Source organism: Hermetia illucens, chromosome 4 (assembly GCF_905115235.1).
Source record: "Hermetia illucens chromosome 4, iHerIll2.2.curated.20191125, whole genome shotgun sequence".
Taxonomy (NCBI): domain Eukaryota; kingdom Metazoa; phylum Arthropoda; class Insecta; order Diptera; family Stratiomyidae; genus Hermetia; species Hermetia illucens.
The window spans coordinates 113,909,102-113,926,328 of record NC_051852.1 but is presented as its reverse complement, the minus strand read 5'-3'; the positions used below and the strand labels follow the sequence as shown (position 1 = coordinate 113,926,328).

Below are 17,227 nucleotides of genomic sequence, written 5' to 3'. Positions count from 1 at the left end.
GTTCTAAGGTAACTTTTTAATAATCCAATTTCGGACCTGTCAAGAGCTCGCAACTGAAGACTTCCCAGGACTACATTAATACCCCATTTACGGAACTTTCGGGTTTCAACTAACATATCAATAAATCTAAACTTTTTTGTTTGGCCGTGTTTGCATCTTCATAACTATTGAAGCAGAAAAAAAACGACGTTCAATTGCGCAATGCCCATCGACTTTCATTACTAACATCCAGTACTTCGACTGGTGAAGATTAAAAAGAAAAGATAAGAAGACTCGTTCAATCAGATGCTGAGATCCTCATTTCTCTCAAATTATGATTAGAACAAATTCAGCAGTTCTTATTTAAACTTTGTTTGTACACAGATTACGCTTGTTTAGCTTGTGAAGTGTGGCTGAGTGATTTGAAATGAGACTTTTGTGCGTTCTACTAATTTTAAGTGTTAATTGGGTTGTGTACAGTGCGGGAGAAGACACCGATGATGATGATGAATTCGATTTCGACAATTTTGATTCATATATAACTACGGAAAATTATGAATATACAACCCTCGATCCATGGTCCTTTTTTCCATCCCATGAAGACGAAACTGAGCCTCCAGCTAAAGCTGTAGAAAAGCCAGAAACCGAGGAGCCTACAAAGGAAGAAGCAATTGCTTCAACCACGAAGATACCGCCCAAAGATTCAGTTGATCCAAAAGAAGATAGTAAACCCGACGGGGGATCTACAGAAGGTCCGAAAATTATCGACGAAACTAAAAAGAATGTCGATGATGATAAACCACCAAAGAGTGATTCAACAACTCCAGCTCCTGATGAAGCCAAAGGAACAGATTTGCCGGATATAGACGAGAAAACTGAATCGGCAACTGATGTAGACCCAGAACCCCTGGCTGAGGAATCTACTGAGTCTACTGAGAAATCAGTGTCTTCTACATCCGAGGCGTCAGAATCTACAAAAAAACCCGCAGATGAAGAAGGAAATTCCACTACTAACACGAAACCGGGGGAAGCTACTACGGAGCCGGATGTAGCTACTATGAAGCCAGAGGAAAGTACTATGAAACCGGAGGAAGCAGCTTCAACAAAACCACCATCCTCCCCAGAAACACTCCCAAGCGCAACTACAGTAAAATCAAAGGAAACAAGTAGCCCTGATTCAACTGAAATTGAAACAACAACCACGACCACGGCAAAACCAGCAGAATCAACAGAAATTGAACCAATGACTACAGTAAAACCAACCGTGCCAACTAGTCTAGATATGACTAAAGCAGAACCCCCCAAAACAACTCCAATGACACCTTCAGAAACTCCTGAACCAGTAAAACCGACAGAGTCGACGATTTCAGAACCAACTGAAAAGGAGCCAGGTAAAACAACACCAATCCCGACGACATCAAAACCAACGGAATCAACTGTACCAGAGCCAACTGAAATGGAACCATCAGCAACCACTGCAAGCATCACAACAGCAAAACCGACTGAATCAATCCCACCAGAGTCAACAGAAGCGAAACCAGCAGAAACAACACCAAATGCATCTACAATGAAGTCGACAGAATCAGCTACTTCGAAGCCAACTGAAATGGAATCAGATAAAACAACAACAAGCACCACACCGGTAAAGTCGAGTGACCCAGAAAGCTCAGATGCATCAGAAACAACTGCAGCTGGTACTACAGTGAAACCAACGGAATCATCTACACCAGAATCAACAGAACTGGAACCAAGCGAAAAACCTACATCCGTAGCTGCAGAAAATGCAACGGAGCCAACTAAAAAGGACTCAGCTGAAACAACGATGAGCCCGACTACCGTAAAACCAACAGAATCATCGTCTCCGGAATCAGCTTCCTCTGATCCTACTGAAGCGGAATCAGAAAAATCAACTCCAAGTGCGACTACAGTAAAGGCAACGGAGGCAGTCTCACCAGAGTCTACTGAAGCTGAACCAGATGAAACAAGTGCGAGTGCGCCTACGGTAAAATCAACGGAGGCAACTCCCTCAGAAACAACTGAAATGGAACCAGCAGCAGAAATTACCCCAATTGCAACAACAGTAAAACCTGAAGAATCTACTGCTTCAGATCCAACTGCAGAAAAACCAACTGAGGCAGTGACAACCACGACCACAGCAAAACCAACCGATGCAGTCCCTCCAGATTCAACTGAACCTGAACCAGAAAAATCTAGTCCAAGCATAACTACAGAAAAATTGGAAGAATCGGAATCAACTAAAACGGAACCAGTTGAAACAACCCCAACTGCAACTACAATGAAACCAACTGAGGCAGCTTCGCCTGCTTCTACTGAAACTGAATCAGATAAGCCAACTTCAAGTGCGACTACAGTAAAACCAACGGAACCGCCTCCAGAATCAACTGAACCGGAACCCGCAGAAACAACTCCAGTTATGACAACAGCTTCTACAGCAGAATCAACTCCGCCAGATCCAATTGTAACAACCGAGAAAGCGACTACAATAAAACCAGCAGAATCAGCACCTCCGGATTCAACAGAACCTGCACTAGATAAAACAACTTCAAGTGCAACTACAACAAAACCGACAGAATCGATTCCTGATGAGCCAACTGAAAAGGAACCAGTAAAAACAACCCCACAGCCGACTACAGTTAAACCCACAGAGGCAACTACAGTTAAACCAACAGAGCCAGTTCCAGAACTAACTTCAATGAAGTCAGCAGAAACAACTCCAAGCATGACAACATTAAAATCAACGGAAGTAACTTCTACTGATCCACCTGTAACAGAACCAACAGAAACAATGCCCCTTGCGTCCACAGTAAAACCAACAGACTCAGCTTCTCCAGAGTTATTAGAACCTGAGTCAGATGAAACAACTCCGAGCGTAACAACAGTAAAACCCGCAGAATCACCCAGTGAGGAGTCAACTGAAATGAAGCTACCAAAAGCAACCCCTGCTCCAACTACAGTGAAACCCACGGAATCACCTTCCCCAGATCCTAGTGTTGACGAATTAGATAAATCAACTCAAAGTGCGATGACAGTAACGCCAACGGAATCATCTCCTGAATCAAGTGAAATGAAGCCGACAGAAACCACTCCGATTGCGACAACAGCAAAATCAACCGAACCGACACCTTCAGAACCAACTGAGGGAACTCCAATCGAAACTTCAGTGAAACCGACAGAACCAACTACTTCGAAACTAACTGAAGCTGAACCTGATGAAACAAGTCTAAGTTCGACTACATCAAAACCAGCAACAGCTACGATAACTGCAAGTACGACTACGGTTAAATCGAAAGAATCCGAAACTTCAGCGCCAACTGAGATGACACCAGTTCCAGAGACTACTACAAAACCAACAGAAAATACTACGAAACCTATGGAACCTGTTCAAGAAACGGACGAGAAAGCTATTGAAAAGAAATCAGATAGTGACGCGGCTTCTAAACAAAATAAAACGACGGTGAAACCAACAGAATCGGATGATAAGACGACTCCGCAACCGGATGAAACTATGATCAAACCGCTACCTTCACCAAAAACAACGACTACTGAGTCGAGCAAAACTACAACCGAAATTTCCGTTGAAACTAAATCTGAGGCAGAGGGCGAAACTACTGTCAAACCAGCGGAAACTTCTCCTACATCAGTAAAGCCTATACAAAAAACAACTACAACCAAGCCGAGGAAGCCTACTGTAAGGGCTACAACAAAGCCAAGAAGACCTGTTATAAAAACAACTCCCAAATCAACTGCAACCACGCAAAGAAGAAGAAAAACAACAACAAAACCAAGGAGAACCACTAAGCCAACAACGCCTAAGCCAGTAACTACACCAGCTAGAGTAACAACCCCAAAACCAACAACTCCCGAACCTATTACAACGACGAGTGAACTAGTTGTGCTTACAACAACTTCTAAGATAATCTTTGATAATCGGTTTGGAGGTGAACAGCCAACAACTAAACCTACAGAACCTGATTCCACGGAAGAGCCGTACCCAACGTTTGACCCCAGATTCAAGATACCTATTGATGATCCCCAACCATCATCAATTCCAATCAAACCATTCACAACAATGTTTGGAGAAAAACCGAGAAGACCTGTTGAAAAACCAGGTCAGCCAGACTCGCGAGAATATCCAGCGCCCACCGAACCGACGCGACGATTTGAAGAGCCAATGCAACCCAAATCGCGAGATGACCTGAATCCAGAGTTTGATCCGGATTTGAGGAAGCCAGATGTAGAGCCCACAGAGTCCGTTTACGTGCCCAAGTTTTATATCAAATTGAAGGATCCTAGGTGTAGTTGCATGAAACGGGTTGATTTGAAGCCTTTAACAAAAACGGACGTAGAATCGGAGAAGCCTAAGCCAGATGAACCAGAAGAAGACAAGAGTCGAGAAACTTTGGAAAAAGACACTGGTGAAGCACCAGACAACATTGAGACCCTTACCGAGGACGTTCCTGAAAGCGGAAACCAACCAACAACAGAGAATGTGAGACGGATATCATTAGACGACATCGGAACCATCTTGAAACCAATACCAGTTCCGAAAGAGGTGCAAAGTGCGTTCCCGAACTATCGAACAGTACAAGCTACACCATCACCTCCTATGGCTTGCAGTTATAATGTGCAAGGAATATTCTGCCGTTATAGATTTGCATTTGTTCCTCGACGATATATTTACTATGCTGTAGTCCGGAATCGGAATCCATGGTGTCACTTCTACAGATACCACGACTTCTCTGGGAGACCAGTTTACCTAAAAGTCGTACGACAGCAACGGAGTGTTGTGCAACCGACGCCGCAGCAAAGACCCCCGCACTTTTATTACACATACAATACGCCATTTACAAATCAGCAGAGGGTGTGGATACCGACTTCGGGAGGAACACAGTATACGCAAACTTCTTTCCGAACTTTACAGCCTCAGTCTACGCAGTTTACACAGCACTCATTTCAAAGTTTACCTCAGGCTTCGCATAATTATCAAGGAAATCCATTTCTCCGTCATCATCAACCAGTTGCTAGGGATTGTTATTATAAAGTTAAGGGTAAGTAATAGGGTAGAGATGCCTTAACCAAGAAAATCAGGATTAAGCAAGGGACCAACCTTACCCATCTTATTAGCTTTAGGCGAGGGCTTTAAAAATGTACATTGCGTGAGTTAATTTCAAGTTTTGCACTTTGAGTACTTGAATGTGAAGTCCCAATTTTTGAATCTGACACTAACTTTGAAGGACCTGCCTTTTGGTATACGTCCTGTACCTTTCTTTATCCTAATTACTTGGATTTTTTTAGTCAGACAAGGTTAACTGGATATTGATAGGAGGCCTTTGAGGCAATTATTATTTAAAATTAAAGTTCAAACCGGATAAAAAGGACATCAGACCAAAAGTTCAAGACTTAACGACACTTCATTTCCAGCAAAACTAGGGGGAGCAACGGATGAGGTATTTTTGTAATTGACATTTCCAGCATGTAAATGTTTGGCCAGCCCATGAAGGAATGGGGAGGGTGAGAATACCTTTTCAGGGTACTCCCTGTTTGCCATAAAAGGGAATAAAAGGAATGAAGGTTTTTTGAAGGTTGCGGCAAAGTTCGAATCTTCTTGCCACTGAAACATTAGGAACGCTTCAAATGTACTCAGGACAGAATGGTATTGAGGGCCCTAACAATGCTCGATTACTCTTGAGAGATGAAGTGAGATGGAAGGTCTCTGGCCTCTTTCTTCCGTCATTTTGCTTCTGTACTCTGGAAAGCATAGTGATAGTAGACGCGAATCTGATGTCGCGTTACTTCTGACGGCTACCGCAAGATGCGCTCTTGACTACAGGATTCAGATTCAGGTGATGGAGTCCAATATAGCGGAGATGGATGCTTTCTACCAGTAACTACACGCAGTTAAGGGGAGGATTCCTAAAGGTGACATTGTGACGGTGGTTGATCTGATTGCTAAGGAGGACTTTGACAATACCATCCTCAGATATGCGAGATGCCGACAGTAACTACTACGGTGGTTGCCGATTTCTGCAACTTTCTTCGCTTTGCCACACTTTTCGAGCATAGTCCTGCCACAAGCCCAATTGGATTTTGACCGACCACCAACGATTTGTCTATATTTTGAAATGCAGCTATCTCAACACCTAGTTTAACTAGAGACTATTTCATGCCAATACTCTCTTTAAAAGAATAGAGACTTTAGGGAAGTTTCCCTATATGTTTGATTCGTTCCTAAGAGATGGAATTCAAGACGTGGTATTACTGATTGGCTGACCAAGCGATTGCTGAGAATCGCGGTCCATAACTAATGTCTAACTCATGTAAGTCTTAGTTTACTTTCATTCTTGTGACAATAATGTATTGGGTTCGATATCTTTTAGAGGTATTTCCAAGAACTTGTGGAAGACACTATTCGTCAGCTAAGCGAATAGAATAGAGCTGTCAGTTACCCACCTTTGAATCAGTAATCATCATCAAGAGGCAGATGATTGATTTATTCATGCCTGCTACTGATTTAGTTGCTCATCATTGACTAAGTGCAGTTCACCGGAGCCACTGAAAGTTCTTTGGGAAACTGCCAAAGATTTCCGATCTGGTACCTTAATTTAGGATAGCATTTATTTGTTTATTATGATGGTATTCATTTTAGTATATCACCCCTGCGTTCACTCACTTGACAAGTCTTCCTTTCTGATCATTCATCAGTTTGCCTCCTTTTCCTTTCTAGATTTAGCAAGCATATTAATTTTTCGGTAGGGGTGCGCCAAGTCCCGTGCTGGTTTGATATCTGGGTCCCGGTGCGGACCCATGAAAGTTTTTATAAAATGATACGTGAGAGACTGACGCGCTCAAAGAGCACCCATATTCCCGAGCCTGGCTAGCAAAGAGGGGCTTCAGTATTTGAGAGATGACCTTCACGGTCGAATTTCTTGTCTTTTTAGGTTTTGTGATAGCTCTCTCCTCCTGGTCGCCATCGGCCATGCGAGACCGTCATAGGCGATTTCAATTTTCCATGTCATTACATTTTGGCCAACCATATCCTGTCATCCTACAAGTACTTTGTAACCGTATATCGCAGATCTGCATGAGATAGTTCCTCACCTTTGCAATGCACCTTTCATCTTTAGCATGGACGGAAATGCAGTCTACCTTAGGTGCCACAGTGAGATTGCTGAAGAGAGGGATTCCCACCAACCTTTGTCAAGCACAATTTTTATTGTTTTAATGTTCCGTCAATTGTTCATACATTTGAAGACTCTCGAAGCGTCATCGATACTGACATTACATGCGTGAAAGTTGCAGAAATCTCGTTTATCCATTTTTGAAATTCTTGGATGGATGCAACATAGTTTGTCATATCCTTGTTGAGGGCGTACAGCTCAACAGATATGTTATTGTGAGTGTTGATTTCACATTTATCCTGAAATATGTGCGGATGTAATTATGTGTGCTGCATAGATAGTAGCTTGCTCTTTCCTTTCTGAGTTTGTGCTTTTGTCTACCAATGTTGAAGTGGAATTCTGGAATGAATGGATATGTATTGCAAACGATGATTTTCAGAGAAAAATCCAAAAGGAGGGCTCCTTGGCCTGCCACGTCTCTTAAGAAAGAGAATCGAAAGGTTGCTTCATCAGAGTGGTGTCAATCTCTTGAGGTAATTGATGCTAACTATCAACTATAGCAACGTAAGAGTTGGAGCTTAATAATACACTCAAAGTCTACCCTAATTGTCGCGAAAGGCAACTAAAAGGGATAGAAATTTGTGAGCTAGCAATCTGAAAAATTTGAAACTTTATTGCTACTGAAACGTCAACGACGCCTCGGATATGGACCTCATGCCGAAGGCCTTTGGTTACCGAAAAAGGACTATGATTGGTTTCTGGAAAGTGGGCACACTCCTCGACAACGGCAGCAAGGGTCCTTAGAATGCTTGATTTCTCGAACTCGCTCGGTAGTTCCAGCGATATAAGGTGGACATTCTGGGTCGAAGCGAAATATGACAGTGGGACTTTGGAGAGTACTTTAGAATGGTAGCAGACGCGAATCCAGTGTGGGGTTGCTTCCGACGGCTACTGCGAGGCGCGTTCTCTTGACCTGGGAGCCAGTTTCGGACACACTCCTAACTGTAACATTCCGGTCCAGGTTAAGGTGAATCTCAATTATACAATGCTACACACCAACGATATAGCGGAGAAGGATGTTTTCCGCGGGATATCAAACGCAGTTCAGTAGATCACTATCACTGACCGTCGTTCTTTCCGCCACTTACGCAGAGTTGGGGAACTGTTTGTATGATTCAGTTGTTGCTTGACAGTGGGAGAACTTTCTTGCTGACCGTACGGCAGATATACTGATTAACCCATCTGGGAATATTTACGGGCGTTGAGTTGCCATCAACAATGCTTTTTTTTCGGAAGCTATACAGGTCGTCGTCCACGTTCCGAAGGGGCGTCATAAGATCTAGCTGACTGCTAAATCGTGAAAGCGGATCCATGAACGGAGGCGGCTGATGGTTCTATTGATCGCTGAGTGTGGTGGCGGATGTGAGGCATTCAAACTCCGATTCCGGGTGAAGTTAGCGTAGCGTGGCGAAAGGGAATTCGCTATTGCGTTTGTCAGGGAAGCGGGAAATGCCACAGAACGCAATGATTTCAGAAGTGTAAGCTGCATTCCGAAAGAGTGTGGTGTCAATTCTCTGGATGGTCATATGAAAGACGTCAATGGTCAACATCCACGATGATGAGGAACTAAAGAGGTGGCAAGAACACTCTACCATGGTTCTTAATCGTATCACATCCGTTTAGGTTCACCTTCTTGTAGATGAAATGGCTAGTCACTGTAACATGTGGATATGGACTATTTCTCCAAACAGAAGAAAAAACATTTCGGTCATCAACGCACTCAAACGCAGTAAAGCCGCTGGGATAAGCGGTCTTCTCCCAACGGTGACATTTTTCCCCAAACACGTCGACTGTGCTGATGACGTCTGTTTACTATTTATCTCTATTTTATCAATTTGTGTATTCAGGAAGTGTGGTTTCTGTCGACGGTGGCACCGATCTGGATGCTGCTCGACGAATAAGCAGCGCTAGATCCGCTTTCGCTACACAGTCAAAAATCTGAAAATACAGTTATCCCAACACCAAGATGAAGTTGGTAGTGTTTTGTGTTAGTGTTCTTTCTGTGTTGCTATGGGAGTAGGCGGGGGGCGTGATGGGAAGGCGAAAGTAGCAGTGAATAGATAACTTATTAAGGTCGACAATTGCATTGCTATCTACGCCACGCAGTGGAATCCACTCTCCCAAGATTGCCGGCGAGTTGCCCGCCCCAAGAGCACTTGGCGCAGAATAGTGGAGAAGGGGGCAGGCGTCTCAGAAAGTTGTGGGGGAAGCTGAAGCTCATTTCAGGTAACCGTGAGCAAGGGCGAGTAGGTGTGTTTGGTGCGCTATAGTACATCCCACCGAGGGGGTAAATGGCAACAATATATTGTAGCTCAGACCATTTTCAAAAAGTAATGCTAAGAGTGTTAAACTGGGAGTGATTAGTAAGGGAAATTTTGTCTTTACAGCGTTGTGAGATCGAAGCAAGCATGGTGAAGCTCAGATATCGGAAGTTATCCGACTGGGTAGGATGCCTGGTGGTATATCCCACTTCATGTCTTGTATCTGTTTATCCCGGGGGCGGAGGATTTCCCGGCATAGACCACTAAGTTGGTTGCGCTCGGGTAAGGGTATATCTGCTCTCACGATATTTGGCAAGAATTGGAAAGGATCATGGTCCAGCGACTGGAGACGAAATCACCCTATTTGGTGTCGGAGACATAGTAAGGCTTTCGAAATAGCAGGACCACTGGTGATGCCCTGATGTACTTCAAAAGCAAGTACGTCAGCAGGGTCAGCAGAGGCATATCATTGCTGCAAAGTGATATTATGTGCAGTTCTTAGGTAGAGGGATCTGGATCACCTGCATTTAAAAGTTTGTTCGACTGGAACGCTGGTGCGTAAACACGTGCTACCGTCTACCGACGTAGGGAGTTCCACGATGCTGCTTCAGCTGTAAAATGATGGGAAAATTGCCATAGTGGCCGTGATGGAGACGTCATCAGTCTCAGTGTGTAAATGTTGTTCTATGTGTTATATTGTACACAGAACCTACTTCTTCGCCCCGAGTTAACCCTAGTTAAGTTGTTAGGTACTATTGTCTCCATGTAGACGGGCGATAAGACCCAAGTCTACTAGGAATCCATCTCAAATGTTTTTTAACTCGAAGTCTTATCGGCGGTTACTGGTACCATGCGAACGGTAGCGAGAGTATATAGTCGGCCTAGTTATATGGATAAGGTTGGGTTCTTTGTGAAAGTTAGTTATGGTTATTATCGTATCGCAGGCAGAGCATCTGTTAGGGTCAATGTTTGTATGTTACATATTCACTCCCTTGTGGAGTATAGAGCATCAACACAATCTCTTTGCTTTTATTGTTATTGCTCACAGATCATACTAGCGAGAAAAATACAAGACGAATGCCAAGATCCATGACGGTGGGATTCGAGATATGAAATATTCCAATTAGTGGTCAATAATTTTGAGAGCGTAATTCTTAGTTTTTCAAGTACTACACGAATAACTTATGCTCTAGATACTAGCCACAAATATATAGATTTATTGTGAAGCTATGCATCATGTTTGAATTAATTTTTGTTTCTTAAGCTACATATGACTCAGGTAACGAAGCCTGACATTGATGTCATCTTCAAATACCAAACATCGATTTCGAAATGATCTCGTGTTTTCCAGACTGGATATTGACAGTTTGGTGCTAATATCAAATTCCATTGTTTTCTCCGCCAGGTGCACTTTAACCATTGCTAACTAAGGTTTAAAGTACGAATTGTTTCCCATTCTAAGAACTCCGCGTTTACGCTACATTTTACCAATGCAACCATCAGTAGAACGTTTGGAACCGATAACTGTTACCGCCTATGGAATGCGAACGATGGTATCCTATATAACGTCTTATAAAAGTGTTCACGAAACGAAACATTAATGAGTTTTGCAATAATAATGGACTCCATTGGCCCTTTATCCGTCTTGTATTATAGGTGTTTTTCAAACAGTAAGGCAGGTTGGTATCTGGTGCAATGGAGGCCAATTAGGGTTGTGGGCGCCATTTCTATGTTTCCATCTCCTAGGACCATAACTGGTGTGGTAAGAGCAAAAAGAGCAGATTCCAGGCGGCTCAGGTCGTCAGAGCCAGTTGCAGCATTCACATTGCATAGCAGCCTCTCCCCCATCTCACCGTGCAACTTGAGATTTCGCTGTGGTCCTCAAGGAATGGTTTACCTAGTGTCCGTAGCCTCGTTTTACCTGGCGCTGGGCAATCTCAAAGAAGTGCCTGACAGTTTTTTTCGCAGCTTCGGCAATGGGAATTGCAGGGTATGCCGAGTCTGACAGCATGGTTTCCTGTAGGGTAGTATCTGGTGCAGAGAGCCGTAACCTTGCAAGAACTTGCACGTATCTGGCTTAAAAGCTCCTGTGGTTGAGTCGTGTGGTAGGCGGGCCAAATCTTCCTTGGCTTGGCGCGGGTGTTAGGCTCCGAGAAAAAAAATTCCATTAGATTAGTTGAGTAGCTAGCTATCAAGTAGCTGAACTGGATTCATGACGGTTGCTACCAACTGGCCCGTAGAACAGGTTCATTTTAATCCATATGATGGTTCCGTTCAACATCAATAGCCAGAATCAGTAGATTGTATTTAATTCCCTTCAACATCCTTCCCATGGTGCTTAAAAGGTTTTTCGGGTTTTCGATGGTGAAACCAGTTTCTCTTTTTATCACTGCCGTATACGAACACAGGCGCTACTAAATCATTTGGGATCTAAATCATCTGGGAAGTATTTTGAGAGCTCTGTTCTTAATCGGATTTAATCTCGGAGCCTTGCTGGTTTCAATACGTCCGGAAATTACCAACAGGTTCACCTCGATATCGTTGGATTGTAGTTTGAATTTGATTCGGAAAATAGTTACCAAAACTTTTAACTGGAGCCGTGGAATAGTCACTTGAAGAAGCTTTTGCTCAGCCACTTGCCATTAGTGGTTCAATTTTCTGTCAGGAAAAGTGACGTATCGGGTGGGTAGCAGAGTGTATCACTTTTTGAAACAACTGTCCCACTAGAAATTAACCCTGGTTTTCTTGCTAGGAGAATGCCTTCTGCAGATTCCTCCGTCTTCTTTACCGAGGTAATTAAGTAATAGCTGCTATAGTTTCACCCACCCGCCAAATAATTTCACTGGTCAAGGAGCTACTGTCATATATTAGGTCGATAGTTATCTTCTATATCAAACTCTCCAACATCTGATGTGCAAATGTAGGACTAGGAGGACCGTAGCAGCTGTGGACGTCAAAACCGTTTATTGATTGATTTGTAGGGCTAAAATCGTCGTCAATAATCTGAGTTAGTAGGTCATTGAGATGCAGGTCGTCTCCTTCTCCATAAAATTCAGTGTTGCTTTCTTTTAAACCGAATATTTGTCATTCCGGTTATCCATACCTTGTAGTACGTTACAGAACATACACCGCGCCTCATCTCTTGCATACGACTAGGTTACCCTATGTGCACCTTGTCAGTTGTACCCCGTTTATATACTGATTCTGTCGGTGAAATACTTGTAGCGTTTGGCTATGGCTGAGATGTGATCAAATGTAACTCTTACAGAAGGTATGAGATGGTTGGCATGAGCAGCCGATATTATATGATTGCAGTTTCAATAATTACCGCGACTTTTTTTCGACCGCGATTCCGTATTTAAACCACAAGGCAAAATTCAGCACTCCCAAGAAGGTAATGTGAAAAGTCCAAATGGCTCGTCCTTTTTGGGCGTACATAGCTTTCCAGGTGGTAAGTTCTTGCAGCGAATTGGGATTATCTTATTGCAAATATTGGCGATGGTTTCTTCTATTGTGTTCTATCCTCATCAATTGGAATTTTTTATCCATGGAACGACGAGAATTTTCAAACTTACGATTTTTATGATTTATTTATTTATGTTTCCTGCAACATCCATCTTTCCATCATCCTTGTTGCGGAACAACATATAGATTCCGTATTCATCTGAAATTGTTCTTTCTATTTTTCAGATGGTCCACTTTGGATGGTCGGTGATACGAATTTTGGCCGAATTCTTATCGATGAAAACACATACAAAAGGTGCTTTTATTGTTGCAGCGAATCCTACAATGAAAGCTGCCAACAAACATATCTGTCAGGTTGCGGATTAAGGCAAGTTCAACCGCTTCCGCAACCTATTCAACAGCCTCGTCCACAACCACAACGTCATCATTTGAACAGTCCATGTACGGTGATCAAAACTTGGCCCAATGGTCCGCGGGGGTTACCAAAATTCCAAGTTGTTTGTTCGTGATCCGATAACCGTGTGTGAATATTTAATATTTAGATTGTAAGCAAAATTCGTGATATTTAGGGACTCAATACAACCAAGACCCTAATAAATGACTTCAACTTTGGAGATTGGAATTGGAAATGATGTCTTTAATATTGTGTTTTATTTTCTACAACTTCCCTTGCTGCATAGTTCATCTTCTCGTACGGAAAGGTGCTTTAGTATGCGGAGCCTGAATATTTTGGCCACCTTCAGTTTCAAGTAAGGCCATTTTCCTTGCTAGGGTGAACATGTTTCCCGGATACATATGGGATTAAGACATGGACTACACAATCAAAACTATAAAATGAACGGTAAATGAGAAGGACATGGTGATGCAATGCGCATCATTAGAGGACGAGCTGCTGGCATCCAGCAAGAAGGCAATAACCCGCTGTGTTGAAACCAACAACAGGAAGCTCCGGGATCTAGGTGGCGGACAGAATAGTTGTTTCCGGCTTGGTCGACGCACTGGGAGCTCCCCTCCTGAAACCGTTGACGTGGGAGATGGCTATCGAGCATCTCTTGGACGGCGGGGACGGGAAAAGGGCGATTCATCCCCTGCTTTGATTCCTGCCTGGTGGTATCAGTATTAGGTTCCATATCATAGTATACTAGGGCCAGTTCTCCACTGGCTGCGTTGCGAAAATAAGCGACTTTTGAGAGGGCGTAAAGTTCAAAGTCATCCCGTAAGACTGTTTGCTGAAGATCCGTATGGTTCAGTTCTTACCCCTTCGAAACTCCAGGATTACCATGGAGGAGATACCCCAGGTGATCACCCAACTCTTTCCGCTCCGCATTAATGAAAAGGCGGATTATAAAGTGCGATTCGAAGTCATGAACGCGAGAGTGAAAGTATTCCGCTCAGCTAAACAGAACGATATGGATCCAGTCGATGTCGAAACGAGCTATTTGAGGAGATCAAGATGGATGCCTGACGAGGACTGATGAACAACGTTTGACCTCCACCATCGCAGGAAGATAGGTAGCCTGTTGATAGGCTGCGGCGCCAATGTAAAGCATACACCTTGGGACAGCTGGGAAATCAACGAAACAGCTGAGCCTCTTTTTGATTTTATTATTAATACAAACCTATCCATGTGTAAAGGGGCAGTACACTAACCTTTCACTTCCTCATCTTGAAGAACTGTGACGGTTGGAAAGAGGACTTTCATATCACCCTACTAAACGGCAATGGGTCGAGAGCTGAAGAGTGTCGGAACCGAGATCCTTCTCAGTCTAGATCTCGCTGTAGAGGGAAAGACAACAATAGCATCGACTGGAGGTAGTTCTGTCAAGTTTTCAAACAGGTGTACAAATTGGTAACATTGCCACTATAGACAAATTGGAGTTAAAGGTTGGGGGTCTGTAAATCGCCTTCAGAGTCTAGTGCTCTGCTAAATATAGCAAAACATAACACATAGAATAATATCAGTCATGCTACCGAAGCAGCAAGAAAGGGTTGTGTCTGGCTTGCCAAGTTTTACCAGATCTGGTTCTTTTTAGGATACTTGCCACACTTTTGAAGAGGCGCGTGTGGTTTTCACACCGAAACAAGGCAGGTGCGCCGGAAGTTCGCGAAGGACTTTCGGCCAATCAACCTTACTTCTTTTGCGTTGACAGCTCTAGGGTGAGTAGCGTTGGACAAGGTGTGACTGTGGGCATAAAACCAACTAAAAAGGGGCGAAAGCTATTCCCCACCAAGACAAGGGTACCCGAATTTCACCTCCTGCGGCGAAAAGAACAAAGGTTGGTTCTTTTTTGCAGTGTAAGGTATATGGGTGTAATTTTGGATCCTAGGTTAAATTGGAGAGGGTTAAGAAGGTCTGCATGAGGACTTGGGTAAATAAATGGAGTCTCGGGCCGAGGATGTTTTTCTGAATGTACACAGCCGTGGTACGTCCCATCCTAATATATTGTTTTATTACGTGTATTCAGGTTTTACCGGGTCCTGCCCGGCAGATGCTCCCAATGAATGGAAGGCTTGCGGTGTGTTGCAAAGTTACGACACAGTATTCTTCATCGACGGAACAAAGAAGGTCTGTGGGGTCGGTGTAGGAATTTTCTCGTATACATACAACGTAGCCGAGTCGTACGATCTGCAGGGATTCGTCAGTGTATTTCAATTTTAAGTATTTGCGATGCTAGAAGCTTGTCGATGATGGAAACAGGTGCGAGGTGGGAGAACTGCTTTTCCTGGTGAATGCTGCTTTGAAAATCTTGGGGGCTTTTAACACAGCAGCCATGGTCTTATGAGCTTTTGGTATCAAAATAGCGTTTCACAGCGCCAATTGGCCTTCACCGGGCGGCCACTGATACCTACCTACCAACCTCTTTAGCTTGCCAGTAAGTTACAGTTGGCCATTTATATATATATTTGTTAATGTGTCTATTTATATAATAAATAAAGAAATTCATTCAAATATATGGAAAAGTAACTATTTTAAAAACAGGTTGAGGTTGCTTCGCGCTAATCTCTCTGTGCTATTATATGGAAAGGGAGCTTTTATCAACTCATGTTTCATGCTGAACTTCACTTGCTCCAAAGATTCCGTGGACTTATTGATGAAAAGTCGGAAGTGGCAATGGATAGGTTTAATATTGAATGGGGGCTGTGCCATTTAATCGAACTCGCTACCCTGAGATGGCTAGCTGTGAGTTGCGTGTGGCGCGGAGAAAGAGTACAAACTTTTCGAAAAATTTTGGAGTATATATTGGGGTGTACTTGTCTGGCTTCTTTGTACCTTGATTTTCAAATAAGGTTTCTACTGCTCAATTGTCAGTACATAAAATACTGATACATTCAATATACCCATTATCTAGTTCATTGTGGTACTGACATAAGGGATAATAATTTGACTAGAAAGGGGCAGCTTTGATCAACTGTAACTTTGCTAATAATAGTATCATTTCAATCAAACTTTCCAGTTTGCTCCTGGATATTAAAATTAATGTCGCTGCGAAATAGCATAAACTTAAGGGGAGGTTTGCAGTAAACTTTCAAATTATAATAATATACCATTCTTAAAATTATTTGAATAGATATCGTCGCGGGGAGTATCTCGGAGCCTATAAGCCTAGATATAGTGCCGATGGATCACCGTATTTATTTTCAAATTTTTAGTTAGGTGGTTTTTGAGAACGCACCCCTGCATTCTGCAACCAATGTCAAAACTAATATCTGTTTTGGAAAGTTCTATTCGAGATAGGACAATATTCCCCAAAAGAAGAATTTTCCCCGTTTTTGGGTATATGGGGACTTTCCCTTAAGTTCAACATCCAGCAATGAAATTCACCGCGCAATCGATTTTAATAAGGTTTTGTTTCGCTGATTCCCGGCCCTACTTTCTGAGCATGTTTTATTCGTCCTCATCAGTTACACAGGACCTCACACATGCATTCTTATTCCTTTGCCCCTTAATAGTTCCTCTAATATTCTCCATGATCACCCAGGAAGCTGCCAAGTTATTGAATAGATGACAGAAGCATGCTAACTGTACAAGATATTAGCTAATGAAGCAACAATAGCGTTTTTCGGTCTCAACAGGAAATATCCGCCTGTTGATGAGAATGGGCCGGACATAGTGTACTCAGTTTTCTGCACTCATTATCTGGAATTTTCCCCCAAAATCGGAGACAATGCCATACTGTCCAAAATCTCGATATCAGACAAGGTGAGAAACAAAGAAAATTGGGGATTATCATAAAAAGTACAATCAAGCTAGAGTGCCTACAATCCATTGACATTTGAATTTGTTTCATTAATGCAGGCATAAACCTACTTGCGTTTCAAGCA

The 17,227-nt window shown here is 43.0% G+C and overlaps 2 protein-coding genes across 2 annotated transcripts in view; one reads left to right on the top strand and one right to left on the bottom strand.

The window, feature by feature from the left end:
* Positions 1-17,227, bottom strand: part of LOC119655101 — a 171,393-nt gene that overhangs the window by 104,142 nt on the left and 50,024 nt on the right. The gene's annotated exons all lie outside the window — the stretch shown is intronic.
* On the top strand, positions 303-13,533 carry LOC119655098 (proteoglycan 4-like). Its single transcript, XM_038060813.1, has 2 exons — positions 303-5,048; positions 13,130-13,533. The coding sequence occupies exons 1-2, from the start codon at positions 407-409 to the stop codon at positions 13,411-13,413; spliced, it is 4,926 nt and encodes a 1,641-aa protein (XP_037916741.1). The 5' UTR covers positions 303-406; the 3' UTR covers positions 13,414-13,533.